This window comes from Branchiostoma lanceolatum, chromosome 6 (assembly GCF_035083965.1).
Source record: "Branchiostoma lanceolatum isolate klBraLanc5 chromosome 6, klBraLanc5.hap2, whole genome shotgun sequence".
Taxonomy (NCBI): Eukaryota; Metazoa; Chordata; class Leptocardii; order Amphioxiformes; family Branchiostomatidae; genus Branchiostoma; species Branchiostoma lanceolatum.
In genome coordinates, this window is record NC_089727.1 from 22,262,366 (window position 1) to 22,288,850 (window position 26,485).

Consider the following 26,485-nt stretch of genomic DNA (forward strand, 5'->3'; position numbering starts at 1 on the left):
CTCCTGCAGTTCCAAAAAAGCCGCTAGTGAGTCCAAACCCATACCACTTTCTGTCCAAAGATCTATCTACCAGTCAAAAATCGGTACCATAGCATGTCCTAAACACGAGATATCAAAACAGGAAGTTCCAATGCAGTACCGTAAGAAGCCGCTAGGGGGCCCAAAATCTAATCGTTTTCAGGTCTCATCGAAACCTACCAACAAACCAAATACCAAGACAATCCATCAATGCATTCTCGAGTTATGCTGGTCCACTACACACAAACGCTACCCTATGCATAACCTTCTCGGCGAATAAATAATGGTAAATATCAGTTGTAAAGGACAATGAACATGATACTTGGCATTGGAAGTTCATGAAAGGTGAACATCATCAAACATAAATTATGCAAATCATGGCCGCATTTGCATAATTGAGAAAATCCTACAATAGCCTACTTTGCTAACTTAAGATAAAACTTGTGTTATTTAGGCAGTCAAGATCATCAACGGATATACTTCATTAATGGCATATGAATGAGAAACATTATCAATGAGAAACATCTATTACAAGTCAGTCGTGAAAATCAATATCATTTGGCGAAGGTATAAGGTCGTGGAACTCTAGTTCTTACACATTTGATCTATGTACTAGAATCATGCAAGGTGGGAGATGGGGCATCCTACCGAGGAACAGTCTCTGTGACCGTAACGGGCAAGACATGCCAGCACTGGGACAGTCAGACACCCCATGGACACGATTACATGACTAAATTCCCTTCATCTGGACTGGAGGAGAACTACTGCCGGAAGACTGCCAACTGGTTCGAAATTTGGTGCCTCACCACGGATCCGAGCACGAAATGGGAATTGTGCAACGTCCCAGCATGTGGTAAGGTCTGATTTTTTACCGTGTGGTTGCTCTGTTAACATAGGCGGAATTTTCAACTTTTGCTTACAAATATTAATGAGCTCGTCTTTAAAAAAAATCAGCTTTCAGATTAAAATGTTCCAACATGGCTGGTTATAAATTGTGTGCAGCGTGAACGTTTTTATTTTGAGAGAGAAAGAAAGTTTCTTCGTATCGTCGGTCGGTATCAGTGATTCCGTGGTTGTCATTTAGACACAGATGCAATAGATTTGAAATTCGATACTTGCAATTGATTGATAACTTAAGACGTAGAAAGGACTGTATAACCTTCATCGTTATACATAGTATGCTTGGCGTCTTGGTCACGCATATTAATGAGCTTGCCTTATTTTGGATATGAATAGAACTTTAATGTTATTCCCTGATTGGCTGAGAGCATGTTGGTGACCATGTGTCAAAAATGAAAAGGTCGGCCAATTTTAGCAGAGCTAACGCGCGGACTAAGAAGGCCGCGCAGCGGCGCTAAGTAGAAGAATGGTAACTTCAGTATGAATATTAATTTTCTTTTCTTTTACTCATATTCACTATTACATCTTACACATCAATCAAAATACCTGAAAACTAGTTAAAAGTACCTAAAAAGAAATAGAAAATACTGCTTTGAAACCATTCCAAGCTCAAACAGAATACCAACACAGTAATTATGGCAACACTACATTGTTTATACTGGTATTCGACGAAACACAGAGAGATAAACCCAAAAAAAAACTCGGGGCAAAGTAAAAATTGCATGAACAGTGGCATAAGCTCCTGCATACCCTTTTCAGATGACGAGCACAAGCAACATGGTGCCTGTAAGGATGGCTACATACCGCTCGGAGAGGCCTGTATCCGTCTCGTTCCCATCAAGAAGTCTTTTGGGGACGCACAGAAGTCCTGTGAGGCGGAAGGGGCGACGCTGGCCATGCCTAAAACGAAAAGGGTTGATCTTATTCTGAGAGCCATGGTCAGATCAACCGGAGGCAAAAAAGATCACTGGATCGGTATGTGTGAGAACGGCAGCTTTGACAAGCATGTCCTCGGAAATTGGAAATGGGTGGACGGGTCACGTCTTGCGACCTATGATTACCAGGTTTGTGTTCTCTTGACAAAAACAACATTTGTTTTGAGATTACCTTGTACATTTAACCCTTATCTAAGTTTGTTTTTTATAGATGTTCCTATAGCTCGACTGGTAGCAACCTTAAAATTAAGGTAATAGTTCAGATTCGGTTGGTAGCTGGGAGACTCCGGTTCAATCTAAGGAAGGGCCCCTGTCTTTCGAAACCGACATAAAATGGGGTTCTTGTCTTCGATCGGCTAGCAACACATCTCTTTGAAAATATACCTAGCTAGGGAAACAACAAGGAAAGTTGATGACTTGTTTATGTGTGTCACTAGGCGCTACAAGGTGAACAACAGCAACTGCAACTATGTCATTTGGGTTATCATTCATGACTCTGAAAATACCTTTCTTCAATATTCTATGAACCCACAATTATCCTCATCACTATCTTTGTTAGCTTCTGGTTAGTTTATGTTTGAATAAGTGTTATTCTAACTACATTTGCACGCAAGATTGCATTGTATTATGCACCGCGTTCATTGCAGAAAATTACAAATACAGGATCCCGGTAGCTACTACATTGCCTTTGGTAAGCTCGTATATCTTGAAATCTGAAGAAAATTGACATTACCCTGTTAGCTTAAAGCTTACGTAAGTAATCTGAAACCGGCTTTTCTTTTTCATAAGGGATGGAACCCAGGCGAGCCAAATGGATACGGATCACAGTGTGTTCAGTACTTGTATGCAGGATATTCCAGAGACGGGCATCGTGCAAGTATGTGGGACGACGATGACTGCTCTAAGAAAAAGCGGTACATCTGTCAATCTCTTCCTGCCTAATTATGGAGAATGTTGACAGTAACCGTCGGCTTCTGTTAATACGTTTTTGGTCAATACACCTTCTCCGTTAATTCTGGACTTGTGAAGTCAGTGCCGTTTTCAAGTGTTTTCAAATTTCAGAATATCCTTGATATATTACAAAAAGAATATCACAACAGTAATAAATGAAATAAACAGAAAAAGATTTGTGTGATGAAAATGGCCGTACATAATATAAGTCAATGTACGTGTACGTGACAGACTATGGTGCATGATAAACAAATCCTTATTATCCACATATATTCTTTGATTTCTTATTCACATTTTTATGCTTTCAGTATGATTTGGAATCGATATTATTGTTTTGTAAAATCATTAGGCGCCGACTCCTTTTGAAAAGTGTTGTATAAATAAATTCTTTAATGCGGTTTCTGCTCATTTTCGGCATACATTGAGATAATAAGCATCAATTATTGAGGCCAGAACTTGTCAAAATAATCGTAAGAGCTTAATATGGTAACAGTTTATGCATACTTATTCCCCCCCAAAAAAACAAATATATTTATGAGTATAAACGGAATAAGGTCCGCTCGGACCCAATGCGGCCTAATTCGTCGCAAAAAATGTGTCGGTTGGAGGAGGGTTAAGTGTTTGCCACTGTGAGGCGATAGAAACAAGAATTTTGGGTATTGCTATACAATAATACCCGTTTTTGCCGTAAGGATCAATTGCCTTTTTTACCTTCGTCATGAAGGTTATTTTTATGCTTGTCTGTGTGTCTGTTAGTGAACACGATAAGTCGAGAACGCCTGGATGGTTTGTTGTCGTATTTGGAGCGTCGGTGTGTATGTGGGAAATCTCAAGATGATTAGATTTTGGGCGAAGTACTTTGCATAATTAACGAGAAAAGTGTAAAAATGTGTTATATTGTATGCTCCAGTATGTGTTCTAGCTGGGACGTGCATGGCGGTGTTGTTTCGAGGGGTCATGGATAAGTGGTAGGGGTGGTAGGGGTGGTAGTTGTCATGTGGGAGGCAGGAAACCCTAGTTGCTGTGACAAATTGGCTTGTCAGTCAGAATATGGTGGAGGGAGACCAAAGTCGGATATACACGGCCTTATATGAGGAAGAACAGTCATTAGTCGTGTGTCACAGCATGGGGATAGGACGGTGTTCAGGGTAGGTGAGTTAACCATGTTATATCTGGGTAGGAAGAGGCGATCAATTAGTATACCTCATATTGCATGGTTTACATGGAGGTTGTGTGGAAATGTGCACTAAGAGTATGGATATGTATTGCTGAAGAAGTATTTGATGAAGGGTGGGTGTAATATGGATCACAGAATGTAGTCTGATAGTTATTACCTTCACCAAGAAGGTTCTATTTTACCGAACGTGTCTGTGTGTCTGTTAGTGAACATGATAAGTCAAGAATTCTAGGATGGATTGTCTTGGTATTTGGTATGTTGGTAGGTCTTGATAAAACCCCAAAATGCTTAGATTTTGGGCCCCCTAGCGGCTTGTTATGGTAGTGCAGCGGAACTTCCTGCTTTGATATCTCGTCTTCTGGACATGCTATGGAACTGATTTTTGAGTGGTAGAAAGTTCTTTGGACAGAAAGTAAGTGGTATAGGTTTGGGTCCCTTAGCAGCTTTTTTGGAACTGCAGGAGCATGTTTTGCTTCAGGCTTTGAAAGAGAATAACTCAAGATGGGCTTGATGGATGGTCATGATTTTTGGTAAGTAGATAACTTGAGTGATGATGTACATGATTAGATACTTATTATGTAAATCAGTATCTAATTTGCATAGTTAATGAGGAAAGTTTTTACATCCGCCAAATTCCCTGATAAGACTCTCAAACATGTGACATCTGTAACTGAGGAAGAGAGAAATATCAATAGATATCAACTATGCAAACTATTTGCATAATTAATGAGAAAATACTATAACTCAAGATGGGCTTGATGGATGGTCATGATTTTTGGTACGTAGATAGCTTACGTGATGCCTTGTATGATTGGATGATAATTATGCAAATCAGAGTCTAATTTGCATAATCAATGAGGCAATTTTAAAAACCCGCTGTGTTCCATGATATGACTTCGAATATGTGACATTTGTAACCGAGGAAGAGAGGAATGTTGATAGATAGTAACCGAGGAAGAGAGGAATGCAGGCCTAATTTGCATAATTCATGAGAAACTTCTATAATTCCATACTAGTAAATAACGGCAATTTCATTTGTGGCATTAAGAAGTTGTGTGAATGTGAACACCATCGAATCAAATTATGCTAGTAAGGACCTCATTTGCATAATTGATGATAAACGTTAGCATAAGCTTCTTTGTTAAGCTCATACTTTGGACAACTTATGTTATTTGGGTGAAGACCTGGTATGATTTATGATTGATGAGAAACACTCATAAAGGTTAAAATCATTTGTTGAAGGTATGAGGTCGTAGAACTCTTGTTTATATATATTTCAATTCGAACATTCATTAAACCATATTAATTTGATATGAATGACATCGGAAGGGGGGTCTTGGGGTCTTTTGACCATCCCAAGATTCCTCAATAGACATTTAGAAATCCACATCCACAGATGGCTGACTGTGGGCAATAAGCATATAGACTTGTAATGTTGCCTTTGATATTGCAGCCACTGGTACAATTTGATCGTTATATTTTCATCTTCTGATTTTTCAAAAGACAAAATTAGTCCATGACACTGTCTTATCTTTATAATCTGTGTACAACTTACTGAATTGTGTCATAAACACTTGCGAACCATCGATGCAAATATTCAACACAGATTTTGTGTCCAAACTTGACCAAACCACTTTTTTTTTCTGTAAACACTGTTGATTTGTGATATAATACTGCTTGTGCATCAGAAAAACCAATAAAAATGCACCAAAAAGCGCCCACGGGAAGGTAAAGAAAATGGTGTTTGTTATTGGTTTTATAATAATTGCAAACAAACAACAATTCCTTTGTTTCCCATGGGTGTTTTTTTGGTGCAATTTCGTTTTCTCCGATGCAAAAGCAGTATAATGTCACAGATTGACATACTCTTTTATGACTTTAGAATGTACTTCTATAAGATTAGTGTCCATATTTTTGTTGTTGAAGATTAAGGCATGCGATGCTCATTTTGCAGCTGCTTTTGTATGATTTCTAGCATGAGCGAAAGTTTTCTTTGAAAATGTAGTCTGTAGGTCATGATGTTATATTACGTTAGTAGCAACTATGTAAATGGTTGTATCACCAGTGTATAATTTACGATACATTATCATGATTGTCTTATCAATATTTTGTCTATTTTTGATTTCACTACAGTGTGGCCCTTTAAAATGCCATCAAATTGCGCGTGTGCCCACGATATCATACTGTCCGTCGGAACAATGATTAACCTATCTTATTTCACTGATTATGGTATTTAAAAGATATAATTTAAATCTAAATTTTGAATATGTGTACAATGATTGACACTAATAGTACTTGTCAAAATGTCCCATTTTTACTGAATGTGCTATTTCAATTCTTTTTAACTAAGTTTTGAATATGAGAAAAAGTTTGACAAATATAGTTGTCAGCATATGTTAACTCAGACTGCAGTTTAAGGCCAGTGACAACTTCAGTTTTGTGCACGTGATTTTTGACGTATCCATTTGTTTTCAACAAAATTTGACCAGGTGATGTAAATAACAAATATCTAAAAAAAATCACAACATGAAAGTTGTCAATATATTATATATATTTGGGGGTGAAAAAAATGCCGATGTTATTTTAATGGCTTGTGTTCACTACGAAACGACTGTTTAACAGAGTTCTGGAGTAATAGGTACCATCTCTGAGATGTCTTTAATGACCGGTCTCTTTCCTTTATACCACAACAAGGCTTAAATTTAGGACAGAAACAAAATCTTTTGACAATTTTGAGCATCTTTTGTTAAATCAAGGAAATCAAAGAAATAGCCAAAAGCTCCGCTTGTAGTCCGAAGGGCTATTAGGCTAAATAAACTTAAATCTGCACAAAACGCGTGACAAAACTGAAGTGGGCAGCATCCGACGAAACACCACTTACATTACGTGAACTGCGGCCTGTGACACATAGCGTTACGTAATTTGTAAGACATTTAAGTTACATGTTTGTAACTGTTAAACGCGTGGTCGTATCGATACACACATTCACGGACAGTTATTATTATAAGGTACATACTACTAAGAAACACATCAAATACTGCAATCTCAATTGCTGTACAATGATTTGGAGTTAGCTGTACAATGATTTGGGGTAAGCAATAATGATTTTTAGTTTACTGCTCTTCCCCACTTGATGTATAAATGTCCCGTCGTTTTTGCGCCATACCACACCCCGGGAGCCGTTCGAACAAGTTCAGAGGGTACCATTTTGCAGCTTCCACGGGGGTCCATTTTTGTTAATAGCCTGTACACATGGCAATATTTAATAGATGATAAGTCTAAAACATTTTATCCAATTGACTATTCGTCCATTTTCTCATTTTTGATATTCATTTTTTTGTAGTCTTAGATTTAAAGATTGCTCTAACTTTCTTTCCACAATCTTTCCTTTTTAATAAAAATATAATGGTTTTAGTCTGTTATTTGTGTGGAATGTCAACGATAAATGCTACAATTTGAAGAATAAAAATCTGAATTGTCTGCAATGCTTCTCTTCAGTTTTCTTACAAATTCCATGCACGAGATTGTTCCAACGAGGTCAGAAGAAAATATTACAAATTTAATCAAGTTTCGGTAGCAACAGAATCCATCCGCAATCAAGAATGTCCTAAAATCTTACATATCAAGGTATAGACTACAGTAAGAAAAGGATTTAAACCCACGATAGAACAGACAACGTTTCACTTATGGTAATGAAGATGCAATAAATATTGGCGTAATATTTTATAAATGGTGGTCTGCTCTAACAATATTACATTTCGTGGTATATGTGTAATAGTCGCTTTATTTGGCAGAATTCATCGTTTACATTTCATCATGAAATATGCACATTCTTCAACATTTACATGTCTATGCATGGTAATGTTAACCTTTTATATCTACACGTATCGCAGGTATCGGATTCCTTTTTTTTATCGCTAAGGAGATATGGCACTTTCACATTCATTACGGTAATTAGTCCCCCATTCTCATTATTAGTATCTGCTAGTGTTCAAACTGTCAGAAATAAGAGATATGTTACATGCATGAAAAGCACTAGAATCATATAATTTTCACATTAATGATTAGAATTTTTAACACCTGAGTAAAATAAAGGGCGACTCGCGCGCGCAGATATGGGCGGGATCAGTATTGTCGCGTACGCACACTGAGGTGCCAGCACTTTGATATACAAATTTATTTCAAAACAGCTTGAATATATTCTTTACAACGTGTCTTTTTGTCAGTATCAAGCAATCACTAGTACTATCAACAGACTATTTCCTTTCCCATATGCGTGCTTTCTTTTCACAGTTGTCTTCTCGCGGGTATGACAGGCACATGCTTATCGTCCTTCGTCAAAATTAGATCATACAAGAATTACTTGATCCACAGAAACGATGGAAAAGATTAGATTTAATGTTTGAATGTCTTTTGTAGTCATTCACTGTAAGAGAAAAAAACGACCAAAGTAGTATTTTACCAATGGCGACGTTTCTGTGCACGTCTGTAACGCAGACTAATTTCTCCCAAAATAAGAAATGTTTCTCTCCCCAAGAAACAAATAATGATCAAAGTTGTTGCTAGTCAAAGCAGATGCCAGACCTGCAGCGTTTACGTTCTATTCTTTGATCCTCAAGATGAATCAATAGCGTGGTGCGGTCAGTTGTGAGAGTTAAAAACAAACTGAAGACCTTTGATTGCCAGAAATCACTTGTTTGATACCTAGCTCATCTTTTACTAACTGCTGAAAAAGGTGTTTGCAGCAATACTGACATTATGTTTTGTGCAGGTCTTTCGTGTCTGTTTTTCTTCCAGCCACGTTCTCAAAGTATACGTACTCTAAAAATAAACAAAGAATTATGTAACATTGCAGCTTTTGTAAGCATTTTTAAATGTAACATGACGATGAAATCGTGAAAAGACATACGTTTTGAACCTCATCCAACCGTATGCGGTCCGTTTGGACCCTAGGCGTATATTGATTGATGTGTGCCAATATCAATATTTTTGTCGGAGAAGAAAATCCGTCCATGAGTTTGTTTAAATTTGTGTACATGTCTTACAACTTTTAAAAAAGTTTTATCGAGATTGGCCCATTTCTGTAGTCTCTAAAGTTATGCTATAAAGTTTGCGTGCACTGTGGCCCAAACGGATTGCATTGTTTTTAACATAATATAAAACAAGAAATTCCTCTCCAATAACAGAAAAAAAATTGTAATCATTGCTATTATAGCAAGACGTTATTGTTGCATAGGAAAGAAAGAGATAGTGATCTCGATCCAGCTTAGCTCATCTTCCAGCTATTCTTCCTCTGGTCTTGACAGATAAGACAGACACTATGTACAGTATTTACAGGTTCATTGCTCTTTTCGACCAGCACAATGTGGACCGCGGCTTAATACCCCGTCCTAAATACTGCGACCCTTTCCGTTAGCGTGTATGTCGGGTGAGCGACACTGCCGGAATCGAACTCGTGGCTTCTAGTTTATTCTAACCACTGCACTACGCACGCTACCTGGACTACGCACGCTACCTATAAGCGTAGAGAAGTAAGATATAAGATGCCGACGAATGAATGTAGCATTTCAGTATGAAATGCGGTCCATTTGGACCCTATACGGCCAGATTCGTCGCAAAAATGATCGGTCGGATGAGGGTTAAAGCACCATGACTGCATTTGATACCAACACGTGGATTGAAAGAACACTAACATTTTCATAATAACCACATAGAACAAACAGAAAGTGATAAACTATTCATGAGACCTTGCCTTATTATTAGTCTAGCTACGTCGTCAATCCTGTGCCTAAATTTATTTTCAAACGGTCGCAACTGCTGTTTCACCCGAACGTAGAGCGGCAACTGCTGTTTCACCCGTACGTACAGCGACAACTACTAATTCACTCGTAAAGTGACCTTCCGTCGTCCATCTAAGACGTGCATTTCACATTTTCCCATTCTTGTACTCTTTGTCAAAAGTTACGTTCGGGTTTGTTTCAAACGTAGTATTTTTATTGACAGTTTTTAAGTCATTTCTTCTTCCGTGGGCAACGCCCAAACTAGGACTAGGTGAGCTCCATTCTGGGTCCTCAATTGCTGGAAAGACGATGAGGAAAGCAAGTTGTAGAGAAAGGCCCCTCCCTGCCTTACCGAAATCAAAGCTTTCGTCACCTTCACACCAAGATGTCGAAACAGGTAGGTAACAGACTACTGCTCTTTTTAATGACTACGGCAGCAAGAGACTATCTATCAATTAATTCATTTATCTATGATTCTACAAGCTAGTCAATCCAACTAGCTATCAGCTGGTAACTTGTTTCCAAGAGAGCCCTTACAAATCACAACAAATCAGGGTGCAATTGCAAATGAAATTGCTTCATATAAACTTATCAAATCATAAATTCACAAAACTTTATTACCATAAGTAGTAATCGTTGAGCAAAGGAGTAATAATTCACACAAATGAAAGAAAGTGACTAATATTTATAACCTTAGTGCACAACAATTGTACAAGGTACAAAGTATGGCATCTACTGGTACTTAACTACAGTTCTATAAGGCTAATCTAACTGATACAAGAATATAGCAGGGCATCATGAGCTTTTACAATCATTGAAAATTTCTAACGTCTAGACGTTCTTTGACATATTATCCTATGTATACAATGCAGCGGTTGTTACATGCCAATATGTATCTAAATATGCTATTTAGATCCATTGACCATTGAGATTACTTCTTGGATATAAGATGACAGTCTTGTGTATACTGAATTACGTACATCCGAATATTTCTGACAAACCATCAAAGGGTGAATATTCAATTCGTCTTCAATTATCTCTAGACAAAATGGACAAATCCTCTGTTTGATAGGATTTTTTTTTAATCCCCTGGTTTCTATTCTTGATTTCTGACAGCCAATTATGAATTTCGTGATGCCCTTCGTACGCAAAGTCTCTTTATTGTTGAAAGGTAATTGCTTGCTTATAATACTTGTTCAAGGTAGAAAGAAAGGAAAGTTTGGGATTTTTTCGAATAGCGCAATGTCAATTTTGTACATAAAGATCTTGTCGACGTTGTCGTAATTGAGTGGTGATTGAATCTATTTGGTAAGACTTTGAGTTCAGCCATTTATGTAAAAAGCCGTTGTAGTTAAGTAAATTTTTGACGTTGACAATCCAATCATGTTCTGATGTTCTGAGACTAAAACAGTATTGTATGTCTCCCGAAGTAGAGAATCGTTGGGTAAATTAACTACGCGATGCCACTAGTTCACAAGTTCTGCACCCATGACAACTGAGAAAGTGCCAAATCCTCCCCTGACACCATCCTTTGAGGCCTTGGCATGTAGGCCTCACAGCCATTTCTGGAAACGCATGTCGATGATGTCAAATTCGGGAATATGTTGATTTTTTTTTAGTGTAGGTTTATGATTTGGAGCCGTCTCTCGTAGAGTTTAACTATTGGCATGACGCATTGGTATTTCCTTATCTGTATTCCATTAAAAACATACAATATAAGTGCTATCCAATGCTTAAGATGTGTTTTTTTTCTGATGGTCGCCAGCCGGAATGTTATGTTGAAAACCAAGTTTCCTTAGTAAATTGGAAAAACATTTTGAGAAGATTCACGGATGCTACCAGTATGTGATGTAATGATTTTTGTCGTTATGGAAGAACGGTCAAAGCATGTGATTTTGGAACCATGCATAAACATGGGCGTTACGAATGTATCATTTTTTCCGAGATGGATTGAAATGCCATTCTTTGGGAGTAAGAGAGCCTTAAGATTTAAAAGCGCTCTCATTGCTTTGGTTTTCAAAAACGTCTGGCAGTTTTGAATTTACTCCAAGATGTTAAGGAACTGTCTGGGTAGGTATCGCTGTTAGTGAATTCTATTTCTTTGCAATAAATATGAAAATTGTCTTTATTTTTCTTCTTAAAACGTTTGCGGGAAAACAACTACCTTCAGTTGGCTTTTGAAACATTGACAGATAGCTTCCACTTCTTGCGCTGATTTTCTAGGCAGTCAATGAAATGCTGTAGCCCATGTTTTGGCGATGATATCAGAGCGAGGTAACCTGAAGTTAGGACTGCAGGATCACATCTGATTGGCTCAAAACATTCTGATATGTCACTGATGAATAAATTGAATAACAAAAGAACTAAGATTACATCCCTGTCTTACTCCGCCTACGGAAGGAAAATAGTTTGGTAACCCATTGTCTATTAGTAATCTAACGGCATAATTTGAATCCTTGTACATGGATTTTAGAATATCAAAGACACTTCCTCCAATACCACATTGATACAACTGATAGAATAGACCGATCCTGTCGAACACCATATCGAACGAATAGAAGACCCATAGAACCCCCTGTTCTATTCAGAACACCTCCGTCGAAAACAGCGTTGGCGGGGCAGAAATGGCACGTGTAAAGCAGGGTACGTATATCTGGGACAGGCTTTCCAATGTATTGGTTGAATTCATGCTCAGAACAAAAACGAATTTAAAAAGAAAATAGATCGGGCACTCAAGGAGAGGAAGCTTGTACCACATGCTGACTACTACAAAGTCCGCTAGCGCAGAGTTTCGTATCTTCAGTTACTGGTGTGTGAAACTGGTTAACTTGAAAGTGAACAGGGAAGTAAAAGGATGCGTTTTAATTCTTAGTTACTAAATACCATGCAGTTGTTATGCATGCAGTCAATACAGTAGGAGCCCTGTCATAGATATATGAACCCTGTTTTACACGTGCATCGGCTGCTTGTCAGGAACTGGGCGCTGGTGCCCACCGACAAGGGAAAGCTATGCGGCGCATACCGCTGTAATATTGACCGGAAACATTACGCTCTCACCGCAACTACACCTACCCCCTCCATAAACAACTCTGCCCGGTGGATACAGCCTTCAACAAAGAAGACATAGCATTCTTATTTGGCCCGCTCTGAAAGGGTTTCAGTGCCACAAAAGCTAAACCAAAGTCAGTGGCATTATTTTCAACCTAGCCGCGGCAGCCATGTTTGGTCCGTCAAACCCTGTTTTTGACGGAGGTGTTCGAAATCGAACAGGGGGCGTGGCCTTGGGATCGGTCTATAGCCCGTCACGCCAGCCACTGGCAAATGCCTTCCTCGTGTCAACAAAGCATAGAGATCGTTTTTCACCTTCGATTCTTGTGTACTTTTCTATTAAAGATTTTAAAATTGACTTATTATCTTAAGTTCTACAACTTTTACGGAACCCAAATTTGGTATCATCTAATAATTTGTTACTTTTTGCAAAGTCTCGTAACCTGATGTGTAAATAATTTGAAATTGCTATTCCTTTGTAAATATCTACATTATATTTTTATCACCTGATTTTTATTTTGGCGTAATAATGGTTGTATTCAATGTGTGAAATACCGGAACTCTGTTTCTATCTCATGCTAGAAGTCGACCCTAAAATTGCCAAGGTTTAGCTGGATATGTCGGGTAACCGGAAACACAACATTTTTTTCCTACGCGTTATCAAAGTAACATACTCTACTTATCAAGCATTGGTAAAAACTTACCTCGATGAAAACGTTATGTACTTATAAATGGTTTTGTATTTTTACTTCTCATATTTCACATCAGATAAAGAAATCGAGGCCAAAGGTGACTGTGAAGACCAGGACAGCAACTTGGAACATCATGCCGACGAAATACGCCAGACTGGTACCCAACGGATAGCACCAACTAAACTCGGGATCTACAGCCAACTACTGGAGAATATAGGCATCGTTGGCAACAAGACCTACGGGCCAGACGGAGAGGACAAAATGCAAGGTAACTTTAACTTAAACTTTGTTGTTATCTTCGCCAAGAATGATGTACTGTGTGTTTGCGTCTCTCCCTCATACCCAAACGAGTAGTCTTCTTTGTAGCATGCTGTCATATGATGTTTACCAAACCAATCAAAAAGGTTTAACAAAAGATAAAAGCAAATTGAATTCAGAGAAGCATTTTGAAAACATATTTTTTTCCTAAGATCAATAAAACTAATTTCGTAACTTGTAATCGCCAAGAAAATTTTTAAGTGAATTGTCTGGAGCAGAAGTAGTATGTATAGTGAGAATTTCAGAAGCTGATTGGCATGTTTATAACTAATCATCACTTCTTTGAAATGTTATTGTGTTCAGACTGTTTATGGTTAATAAAGGGGGAGGCTTCTGGTTTCATCAGCAAATGTCTGTCAATTGTACATTTTTTTCATATATATATAATTCTTTAATGATAAGTTTTTGTTTGGTAACTAAAGGTATTACCCTGAATGCAGAAATGTTCGCGGTCGTTTTATGTTAACGTTTTTTGCGGCGATCTTTATACCGTCAACTTAAAACCACCGCGAACATGTTTGTCCAATACTGTAGCAGCATGTGACGCTAGGGCTGGGGAAAACTTAAAATCACCGCGAACACTCCAGTTTCGCTTTAGCTCGAAGTAAAAACCACGGGTCTTTCAATGCATTTACAGTATTGCACAATATATGTTTTTCTCAACACTTCTCAGGGCTCGAAATTCATGTATGGAAATAAGTGCACTGGTGAACTCAACCAAAAAAATCAGGTGCACGGAAAGAATTTTGGGTGCACCACATAAAGAATTCTGGGTGCACCACATAAAATAAAGCTGAATGTCAGCTAAACGTATTCAAGTTAAACACTCTTAAGAACTTCAATCTGTTATTCTATAGCTAACTTCGAAATTTCAAAAACAAGTAATGCATCAAACAAAATGCAACAAAGGTTATATTTTTTTCAGATACTTCAATATTTTGCATACCAGTGCACAATAGTACCTCTACCCTTTAACCGACAAAAATATCTAGGTGCACTGGTAAACCTACCGTCAAACATTAGGTGCACAGCTCCAGTTTTGGGTGCACACAGGTGCACATGCACCCAGTATTTCGAGCCCCAACCACTTTAGAATGCTATTTAGTTTAGGCTGTTTATGGTTCATACTTCATGGTTCATGGTTAGGGAGCGGTCTCTGGTCTCAACAGAAAATGTCTGTCAGTTGTACTGATTGGAGAGGAAAAATTCTTTTTGGATATTTCTTTAGCGATTTGTATCCAATTAGTAACATATTATTGCACATAATTATTATTTCTCAATCCTTAAAACCCCACCCTTAAAAGTTCAAACGAAAATAACCGAACGGAGCCCTAACAGTTATAAGGTGACCACTATACATAGATGTGCATTTCTTATTAACATAAGATGAATGTCTGATATGCTTAGGTGCGAATGTGCTCACTATCACAATCTATAAAAAATATTAGAAAGGCCACATTTTGCACTTACTGTAAGAGCTTCATTTTGCCCCTTGCCTTTCCAAACAAATATTGTAATGATAACAAACTGCATGATATTTTAGAAATTATGCTTCCAAGAATACATATTGAGGACAACCATAAAATCAACTTTTTTAAACCTCACCTTTGGCGGAGTCTAAATAATTCTGCTCAGATTCAACACAAATTCTATTATGTTCTTTTATAGTACTGTGCCAATCTCTGGGGCAAAGCAATTTAGGAAAGGTTAAAGAAGATGTTAGATGATAAAACCATTGAAGAGATTCTCTCGGATCAACAATGTTCAAACGGGATTCAAAATATACCCATGGGGTTCACACATCTCATTGAGGTGTATTGAGGTGTTTAAGGGTTAATTGGTTATTATTCTGTTGTCTTGATAAAATACATTCTTTGTAAGGAGTTTGGCAAGTATGATTCTGGACTATCAAATTTACCAAGGCATAGATTTAGTTTTATATGATATCTTTACATACAGGGTGTCGGATACAGTTTAGTGTCATTACCAATTACTCTTGATAAGAAAATCTAATTTGTGACGCAGAACCGTCGACAATTTACCCCAAACATCAAGAAACCAAAGAGGAATCCCGAGACATCAGTGAGTTCCATGACGATCCCGAAAACGACGTGTGTCAACATATCAAAAAAGATGAAATAAACAACTCACGACGGCCTAATGACCAACGTTCAGACGGCGGACAGTCAACGACAGAAGATGCAGACAATGCGGGCTGCGGTGGGGCCGGCGTGTTGGAGAACCCGATGTACGGGAAGGATGTGTCACAACAAGACGACGGAAGTACGTTTTATTGTTTGAATTATTGTACCATTCACCATTTCTACCACGAAGAAATGAGAAGAGCAGTATTAGGACAGAATGTGTAGGGGCGAGATGTGTACATGCACGTGTGTTAGTGCACGTGCAACGGTGTGGATGGAGCATGCGCGCTTGTGTGCGTGCGCGCGCACATGTTAGTGTGTGTAATTGCGTGTAACTGCGTGTGTGTGTGTGTGTGTGTGTGTGTGTGTGTGTGTGTGTGTGTGTGTGTGTGTGTGTGTGTGTGTGTGTGTGTTTTGTGTACGTGTACGTGTGTCTTGCCTGATCGCGTTTGTATCTGGACATTACCTGTTTTGCTTATTGTCAACACTTTTTGTAAACCCCTTATATCTAGATTATTGTCTCAGATACACCTTAAGTACAACGAGTAAGTTCTTGGCAGTAAGTTCTTGGCAGAACATTTTTTAAAAATTCAAATATGGTGTTTGTAAATCAACCCTACACGAAACATGCGGAAGATTGTGCTCCAAGCTGATTTTTTTTTCTATAACATGCTGATGTGAACAATAGTCACTAGACAGAAAATCACTATAGCAATCCCGTCCAGTGACCAATCAGCGGTTCACAGCTGCCAAGTGTTCTTGCTTTTGTAAGAGGTAGCGATGCGCACGGGTCTTGAAGGATTGAAGGCCCCGTGTGCTAAAGTCTCGGACCACACTGTCCGGGAGCGCATTCAGGTGCTGACTGATGCCAAATAACTTTGCCCTGATAAGTCGGAAATCGCAAATCAGCGCTCCCTAAAAGAAAAAAAAACGGCGCCGCCCGGGAGGCCTGCAAAGGAGCCTAGAAACACCCAGTATTGTGCTAATTGAGGTTTCCAAATTCAATGATATGATATGAAAATAAAAGTATCACAATACTATCTTGAAGGAAAACAAGAAATTAATTTGCGACAAGGCCAGAATCTACAATGCAATCATAAAAATAGGCCTGGCAATTCGGCTTTTGACGCCCTCTGATGGTGATGATCAACTGGTACATAGAACGGATGTTTGAAAAGAAAAGAAAAATCCCAAACCTTGGTTTTGAAGCTACGATATCCTGTTCGCAAGACGAAGGCATCTTATAAGTTAAATGGGTGTTTTAAAGCAAAAAGATTTCCATACCGTAAATACCATAAATTAAATCAGACATGACAAAGATATTAACGACTTGGTTTCCAGGATCCCGGGTTGTAGACACATAGCGTTGGTTGAACCAGCCGACCAAACCAAATATGTAAGCATCCGTTTAACAGTATTTTCGGCTAACGCCTCAAAATAGATTGAAAGAAAATAGAAAAGGTCGAAGTAGACGTTTGCTGATTAAGTCATCGAAGGAATTCTTTTCGAATCTAGAATTTTCAAAAGATACTTTAAAACATACCCATTGGTCCTTAATGGATTCCACTGGGGTATTTAAATGTTAATTTGTTATTACTCTGTTGTCTTGAAAGATAACATTCTTTATCGGCAGTTAGGAAAGTATTATTGTGTACTAGTAAATGTATCAAAGCAATGATTTAGTTTTACATGATATCTTTATATACAGGCCATGTTTTAGACACGTTTTAGTGGCGCTTTTAAGCGTAACACCCAGTTACTCTTGATATGCAAATCTCATTTGTGACGCAGAAGTGTCAGCAATTTACCCCAAAAGCGAAGAAACCAGAGAGGAATCCCCTGACACCGGTGAGTTCCACAACAACAACGTGTGCCAAAATATTGACAATGGTGAAATCAGCAACCAACGACAGTCTGATGACCAAAGTCCACACGGGGACCAGAAAGCGGCAGAAGATGCAGACACGATGGGCTGCAGCGGGGCCGGCTTGGTGGAGAACTCGATGTACGCGCAGCGTGTGTTACAACAAGACGATGGAAGTAGGTTTTATCATTAGCATTCTTGTACTGTTTACCACTTCTACCTCAAAGGAATTAGAATGTCATGTAATGTAAGGGTTACACTGCTAACTGAAGATTAATAAATAAATAAATAAATAAAAGAAGAGCAATATTACTTAATTTTATTGGGATAAAGTGTCAGGACTTGATTTTATGGGTTTGCTCGTGACCGATTATCTCTCACATTAAGCCACTTTAAGATCAGTTATTTTAAAGTGTTTTCTGTTCATGTGATTTAGGATTACTTTGGAGGAACTTCTATAAATGAATTTTTTCTACCTTTTTCTTGGCTACTTCTTTGTTAAATAGTTTCTATAACAATATTTTTTTCTACCTTTTTCTTGCCTACTTGTTAAATAGCTTTTATTTGGTACAGCATTGTTGCACATTATGGGGATTTCTTAATTGGTTACTACGCTGTTGTTGTCATAGAGAACTCACGACAGGCTAGTGACCAAAGTGCCCAAGAGGGACAGCCAACGGAAGAAGATGCAGACAAAATGAGCTGTAACGGTGCCGGCTTGTTTGAGAACCCGATGTACGCAACGGGTATGTTACTACAAGGCGACGGAAGTTCGTCGTGTTAGTTTTGCGTGTAACTAATCATCACCAAAATCAAACCAGAATTTCTTTACAATGTTAAGTTTGTTAAGACGGATTTAGAATGTTTTCGTTTTAAAATGGGATTTTTAGTACATCTTTCTTGGGCATTTCTTATGGCGAATCAATTTAATTTGCTATTACACTGTTGCACATTTTGAGGTTTTCATAATTGTTTATAACGTTGGTGCCGTCCTAAAGGAAGTTTTATTTTGAGTTTGGAAATTATGATTCTCTACTATCAACTGTCACAAAATATACATGTTGTTCAACATAACACCTTATGGAACAGGCCAAGATTTGCATCTACAATAAATATAAGCTCTCAACAGATATAACAGGACTTAATGTTGTTAGACACAATAAGTGGCGATTCAAAATGTAACACCCAGTCTTTATTAATGGGATAAATTGTTTTCTGACGCAGTACCGTCAACAGTTCACCCTAAAGTCGGAGAAACCAAAGAAGAATCCCCTGGCACCAGTGACTGCCATGACTATCCCAACAACCATTTGTACCACTACATTGACAGAGATGAGACCGACAACCTACCAGAAACTGGTGTCCAAAGTAAATACGATGGACAGCCGACGGCAGCCAGTGCAGACAAGGTGGGCTGCAGTGGTTCCTCCTTGTTCGAGAACCCGATGTACGCGCAAGGTGTGTTACAACAAGACGACGGAGGTAGGCGTTTTGTTTGTTTGCTTATTGTACCATTTAACATCTTTACCAAGAAGAAATTGCATGAGCAATTTAAGGACAGTGTTCTAAGATATCTATTTTTCATGTTAATCTGTGTTCGTTTTTTTATCTATAGGTCAATTAAAGCGACGACGTTCCACACCCTCTTCGAATAGCATGACATGTTAATAACTTAACAGTACTTTTGACATTTTAAGAAAGATAGCTTTCTTTGAAAAAGTTCCTTCTAAAAGGAAAACCTGTGTACGTGAATCATACGAGCTCGTATCTTATATTTGATAATAGGTAACACAAAAAACATCTCAAAATCCATGGTTAGTTCAGTCAAATGTAACATTACGCCTAGTAATTTCCCTTAAATTACATAACATAGAAAAGGATAGAGACCCCAAATATTAGAAACTAAACACTGAAATTCTTAATGACAGTATTGTAATGGGATTGAAATCTAATTTAAAGCAAAATAACAGAAGAAGCTGACTTGCTTCATTGTTTACTTTTGGAATTATGCTATGTAATGATCAGCGAGTTCCCCCTTTCATATTGTAAGAAGAGAACCATTAAAGGCAGACAGAAAGAAATTATTTAACCACCACAATAAAAAAGCAACCTGAACTTATAGAAAATGTATATAGTATGCTAGGTCTAGTAGCTACAAATTAACTAGAAAAGGCAAAACTGCAGCTTTACAAAGTATATGTAACCAGGGCCAGAGGAGCGTACATAAGGTCTAGAACAAAATGAATTAAAGGAGGGGAGAAATACACAATTTGTTTTCTTAACATAACAAGGAAAAACTTAACCAAATCTAACATTGATATACTAAAGTAGGAAGACAAGGACATATATAATCAACATGAAATTTTGGCCTTTCTGGCATAGATGCTATTAAGCCTGATAATGTATATAAAAATGAAATCGAAATAAAAGTAATGAATATCTTTTTAACATATATGATATACTTACAGATTATGAGATAAATGTTTAAGGTAAATCAATTACCTTGAAAGAATGCGCAGCAAGTCCTAAATGAAATGAAAAATAACTAGCCCCAGGACCTTATAGACTTTCTTTTGAATTTCTTCTTTTTTTCTAACATTTTTTGTATATATATATATATATAAGGGCCCCTAGTACATTAAAGCTTTAAGAGGTTTATCATAACAGAAGATTAGCTTATTCACAAAGAACAGTTCTTCTGAAAGTATTAAGAGTCATTGCATGAGAAAACCAGGCAGAGGTGGGAAGATGGGGGTCGGCCAAATCGGCTCAAACTTTGTATGTGTGATAGGTATGTGAAACAATGAACAGCCATATAATTGAAACCCTCCAGCTATTTTTCGTTATGGCGTTCTGGGACCCCCCTCCAAGACCCTCAAAAATCCAACAATTTATGGCTGAAAATTACTAAAATTGCAATGGCTACCCTGACAATTCTGATTACGATACGATCATAAATTTTATATTTCTATGTAGCATGGGTTCTCTAGTTTTACCTACCAAAAGTTGAAGGTGAAGCATTAAAATTCAGAGGGTGTACTAGGGGGTTGCCAGATCCAATGAAAGCAGAATTTTCATCTATTTGAATTTTAGTCATTTTTAAGGGGCATTATCTGCCCTGGACAGATCACAAATTAGAAATGTTGATGTGGGCTCTATATGGGGGAAATAAGGATACTTAAAACGTAGATTAAGCTTGTTTTACACATTTTACAGTTGCTTTCTAAGACGTTAATCAGTGAATTACCTACTAAAAGTATGTGCAATTATGAAGTGGTCAATAGTTAAAAAGGATATGTATGGGGGTTATCAGGACTCCACATATATGATATCACTGGTACACGCAGCTATATGGAAAATCAAGAAACAAGACAGTCACTATAAAAAATGACAGGGAGCAGTTTTAAACTAAATATATCATTTAACTTATCAATTGGGGTCAGTACATGTATCATACTGAAATCGACATAATGTACATTGTAGTTGCAATTGTTCCATTTCAAAGAACATTCAATATTTGGTATATATCAAGCATTCTCGAAGAACTCAGCCAATGACTGTAGCTAGTAATTTCAATCTCTTTTACAGATTTACAAAATCTAAAATGATACAATCCACACAATAAAGAAATTAGACTTTAACAAATGTCAAGGACAATTTTAGATTTTAGCTCAATATATATATTATTTTGATGGTCAATCAGGATCAGAACATACTGAATTTAACAAACTGCAGTTCACAGACGAAAAAGGAACAATACATTTTGTAGAATTGGAGACCCATAAGCCTTCTAAAGTGACTACAAAATGATAGCCTTTACCCTAGTAAAAAGAGTAAAAAGGTTATTCCAAAGCTTATATACCAAAGTCAAACAGCATATATCAAAAGACAGAATATAAGAATCATGATAATCACAAATGACATATATTTTATGTTAAACGTGAACGAAATACTTGAGCTTTATTATTCTTAGATTTTATGTACAAAACCCTTCACATATTTGATTTTGACCCAGCATTCATAGAAATACTATGTATGGATACATGCTGCAATATATTGAATAATGGCTGGATATCAGAACCCATAAAATTAAACCGAGGTATAAGACAGGGTTGCCCTTTATTATGTTTGCTGTTTGTATTCGTGACAGAAATTATGGCCACTAAGATAAGGAAATGTAGATCTAAAACATAGATGAGATTTGATTTACACATAATGAGGGTAGTGAACAAAAAAGATAAGCCAGGTAGGTGAGGACATGACATTAATTGTAGCAAACAAACATTCAATAGTAAATGCTGTAGAATTTATAACTGAATTAGGAAAATAGCCGGACCTCAACTTAATGAAATCAAAATGCAGGCTATGTGGATAGGTTCGTGGGTGAAATGATTAAAAGATCTTAGGTTTAGATTGGAGAAAAGAACCAATTAAAGCATTCGGGGTCTTTGACCACAGCTCAAGTGTATGAGCTCTTAAACTTGGAAAAGAAAGTAGAGAAGTTAAAGAAAAGTTATACAAAGTTCTGTATAGCTCTTGAGAAGATTGAGACGGCAGTAATCATAGAAGGATGTGGAATATTGTCTGCTCATAGATAGCACCGACGGTGCAGACAATCGTGGATTTCCCGCAAGATTCAACCTGAAGTCTCATCATACCTCTCTGCTCCTCTTCGTCATCATTGCCGCAACAGTAGCAACCGTCTTTGGTGCAGCAGCTGCTCTCATCACATATTCCACGACCATGCAAGAGGCTCACCCTCCCTCATTCAACAGTTCTCTGGAGCGGAGTGATACTTCAAGCCGACCAGTGTCACCAGCTCCCGCCACCAATGTCGGTCCCACACTGGAAAACAAAAATGAAACCTTCTCGGTAAGTCTTCTACTTTGAATTCAATGTCGAGTTTATACCACCAAAATTATGTTTCCCCTTTTTTATAAAAAAAACAATGATACAGCTGGAAAGCAAAAATAGCATTTCCATTCCTTAACAAAGAACCCTTCTTGCTAATAATAGTGCTTATGAATTAGGAGTCTTAGCCAGTTATATGTTGCCTTACAAAGTACGGAAACCTGTCAACCTTACATTCATTATCTTATTCTTTAAGTAGAAATTGCTTGTATTCTAATATCTCTATATCTTGAACAGCCCTACATCACTGTGACGGCAGATTCAACCAATTCCACAGCTTTGCCTACATGGATGACGGCTGATGGTGAGACGACTGCTAATGTGTCTTCGACGGATTCGAATCCGGAAACAAAGATGTTTCCGCAAACCAGTGCACCGAAGACATTTACGACGGCAACTGCAGCTAAAGTAAGAAGTTCTCTAAGGTCCTGTTGACTTCTTCTAAAGTTGAAATGCACTAGGTAAAAATAGATGTTCAAAAGTCGTAAAGCGATAACTCGGTTAAGAATCAGCAGTCATAAATTGAATATAGAGACGGGCAGATATTATAATGTAGCCTCTGACCAATGGTATCGCCCAAGTTGCCAAATGCAATTTGAATATGAATTTCACTTTGTCATGATATGATGTTTCACGTTGTAACTTATTCACAATTTTCAAATGTATACATAAGATTTTAAGAGTCTCGATGCAACTGACTGTTTTAAGTATATCTTTGAACCCAAACTAACCACTATATCAAAGATGTATGCTAGCCCCTTATTGGATTGTATTAGTAATTACGATGTTAAGTTTTATACTATACCTCTATTTTGTATCATTTTTGATAGTTATTGCCATACATTATAATACTGCCCGTACGTCTCTATATTCAATTTATGACTGCTGTGTGTGTGTGTGGTTCTGTGTGTGTGTGTGATGCTTTTAAGAGAGAATGTGTGTCTGTGTACATGATAACTAGAGAGTGGCTAGATAGATTGTTTTCATATTTGGTAGGTGTGTAGGGCTTGGTAAGACTGCAAAATTGTTAGCTTTCGGATCCTCTAGCAATCTTCAATGGTAGTGCAGCTGAACTCCCTGTTTTGATATCTCTTGCTCTAAATATGCAATGGTAACGTTTTTTATGTGCCTGATATTTCTTGGGAGGGAAAGTAAGTCATGTAGGTTTGGGCCTCCTAGTGCATTGTTTTAAACTACAGAAGCCGCCTTTGTTTCAAATTTAATAACTCAAGAAGGTGTTGACGGATCGCCATGATTTTTGGAAAATAGATAGTTTAAGTAACGACTTACATAATGATTATTTACATGATTTATGTGGAACTGTAGCCATCTTTGCTAAGATAAGACTTTCATACTTTGAACAACTTGTGTTCTTCCGGGTAGAGAAGGCAATGGAAAGACAATTTATGCCAATGATATTCTTATCTGTATAATAAATGAGAAACATTTATGATATGTCACCTGGAAAGGCTAACATCAGTTGATGAAGGTATGAGGTCGTGTAACTCTAGTTGGAAATGCTTTTCCTCGAAATTGACAAGAAACATATATATTGATTTCAGGTTTTCTTACATATTGCTGAAGGGACAAGATTTGACCAGGTTCAGAGGACTACAAAGGAAGAACCTTCAACGACCCACAAAATTACGCCCCACAAAGGTACGCAAAATTTTAGTCGTTAATCATGTATCATCTTAGCTCCTGAAACAGCGTTCAATAGGTCAGAGAATAACACATTATTCTAAATGCAAATGATTTAAATTAAGACGCCATCTGTACATGACGTAGAAATATCACGAATAGAAAAATGACAAAAAAATATCGTTGTTTCTTATCAATGTGAACCTGAATACCATGTCAAAGTCCTGTACTTTAATGACAGTTATATTATGTATTTAGTTCCTAAGAATTCCGTTAATCCCAGCTATACCGGGTTGGTATGCCTGGAATGTTACTAGCACGCGTAGTAGTAACTAGTCAAATATTCCATGGATCCGCAGAAAAGAGCTTTGCAACAGAACTGAGTCAACGTACAGATGTGATTTTTGTGGCAGAGACTGCCATTCTCGTATAGGGCTGTTTAGCCATAGTCGATGCTGTAGGGCTGTTGTGAACTAGGATTTTACCATGGTCAATACTGACCGACGGAGGCCATATACATTCCATGGGAGGTCTGATCAGCCTCCAGCCGTTTCCTCCGCTCTGATGGACTCCCACGGGACTTGTCAAATTGCCACCGGCTGCGACGTAACGAGAAATCCAAAGTCTTTTGTGCTAGAGAAGAACTCTTTTTCTTTTTCGGGATTTAGGGAAAGTCATGCCTATTGCACTGGGGGGAAAGATTGTATTCCTGATCTCCCGTTTCCTTGACCGCTCGTTTCGATCTGTATAGAAATTACCGTCACCGGTGTGTTACTCCTCTTGACTGCTAGAAAAATTCCCAGAATGGAACTCTGAATAGATTAGTGGAAAATTCATAATGTCAAATGTCAAATGGCTGTCCAAAAATAAATAGACACATTTTAACCATTAGCCACGCGGCCTGGCACCTTATGAGTTGCAATGTGTCCAAACATAGCTTAAAAATATTGATCATAAACACCACTTACATATAGCAACTCAATCGTCGCCATGGCAATACGTTGTATTGCCTTTCGTGTTTACATATATTTTGTATTAAGCGTTACAATTTTATCAGCAACATAGTTGTTATTCAAGTTATGACATGTTGCATGCTTGGTACTTTCATCTTACTCATTTCACCTACCAGAATCATGCAAGGTGGGAGATTGGACATCCTACCGAGGAACAGTCTCTGTGACCGTGACGGGCAAGACATGCCAGCGCTGGGACAGTCAGACACCCCATGAACACGATTACATGACTAAATATGGATTTCCTCCACCCGAACTGGAGGAGAACTACTGCCGGAAGACTGCCGACTTTACCGAAATCTGGTGCTTCACCACGGATCCCAGCACGAGATGGGAGCTGTGTAACATACCAGCATGTGGTAAGGTCTGATTCTGTAACTTTCTAGTGTGCAGCGGTCTATTTAGCCCGTGTGGTAGCGTATAGCTCTGTTGAAATGGCCGTACATTTCAACTCTTGCTTAATTATACCAATGAGCTTGCCTTTTGGTGTACAACCCAATCAGCGTTCCGATTAAAATTTTCCGACATGGCTGACTTCGGGCGCAGCGTGCAACATTTTCGTTATGAGAGAGGAAAATAGTCTCTTTAGGCACAGATACGACAGATCTTCAATTCTGTACCTGATAAACAACCTTGCACACTGAAAGGACTATCGAATCCCCTTTGTCCTACGAAGTATATATATATATATATGCCAGCTGCCTTGCCCTTTGTTATGAATATTAGTAAGTTAGCCTTATTTGGTACCTGAAGACAACTTTTAGGTTATTCTCTGATTGGCTGAAACCAGGTTAGTGGCAAAGCGCCGAAAGTGGAAAGTTCGGCCCATTTCAACAAAGCTAACACACGGATATTCACTACTACATCCGCTCCTTATAATTACCTTACGTATCAATAAAATGTAGTTAGGGATACCTAAACAAAAGAAGAAAATACTACTTTGCAACTATTTCATGCTGACAGATAGAATACCAACAATGAGGAAGAATAGCAACACTACATAGTGTATATTGGGCATCTACGAAACACAGTCAGAACCTCCCTCGGGGTAAAGTAACAATTGCATGAACGTAACATCGTTTCAGATGACAAG

The 26,485-nt window shown here is 37.9% G+C and overlaps 1 protein-coding gene across 1 annotated transcript; it reads left to right on the forward strand.

Annotated features, from left to right (window-relative positions):
* The first annotated feature begins 744 nt into the window (after nt 1–744).
* LOC136437614 (apolipoprotein(a)-like) lies at nt 745–25,762 on the forward strand. Its single transcript, XM_066432238.1, has 11 exons — nt 745–871; nt 1,678–1,982; nt 2,643–2,730; nt 13,578–13,769; nt 15,845–16,102; nt 17,755–18,003; nt 18,457–18,573; nt 19,052–19,309; nt 22,422–22,699; nt 22,976–23,042; nt 25,509–25,762. The coding sequence occupies exons 1-11, from the start codon at nt 745–747 to the stop codon at nt 25,760–25,762; spliced, it is 2,193 nt and encodes a 730-aa protein (XP_066288335.1).
* The last annotated feature ends 723 nt before the right edge of the window (nt 25,763–26,485 follow it).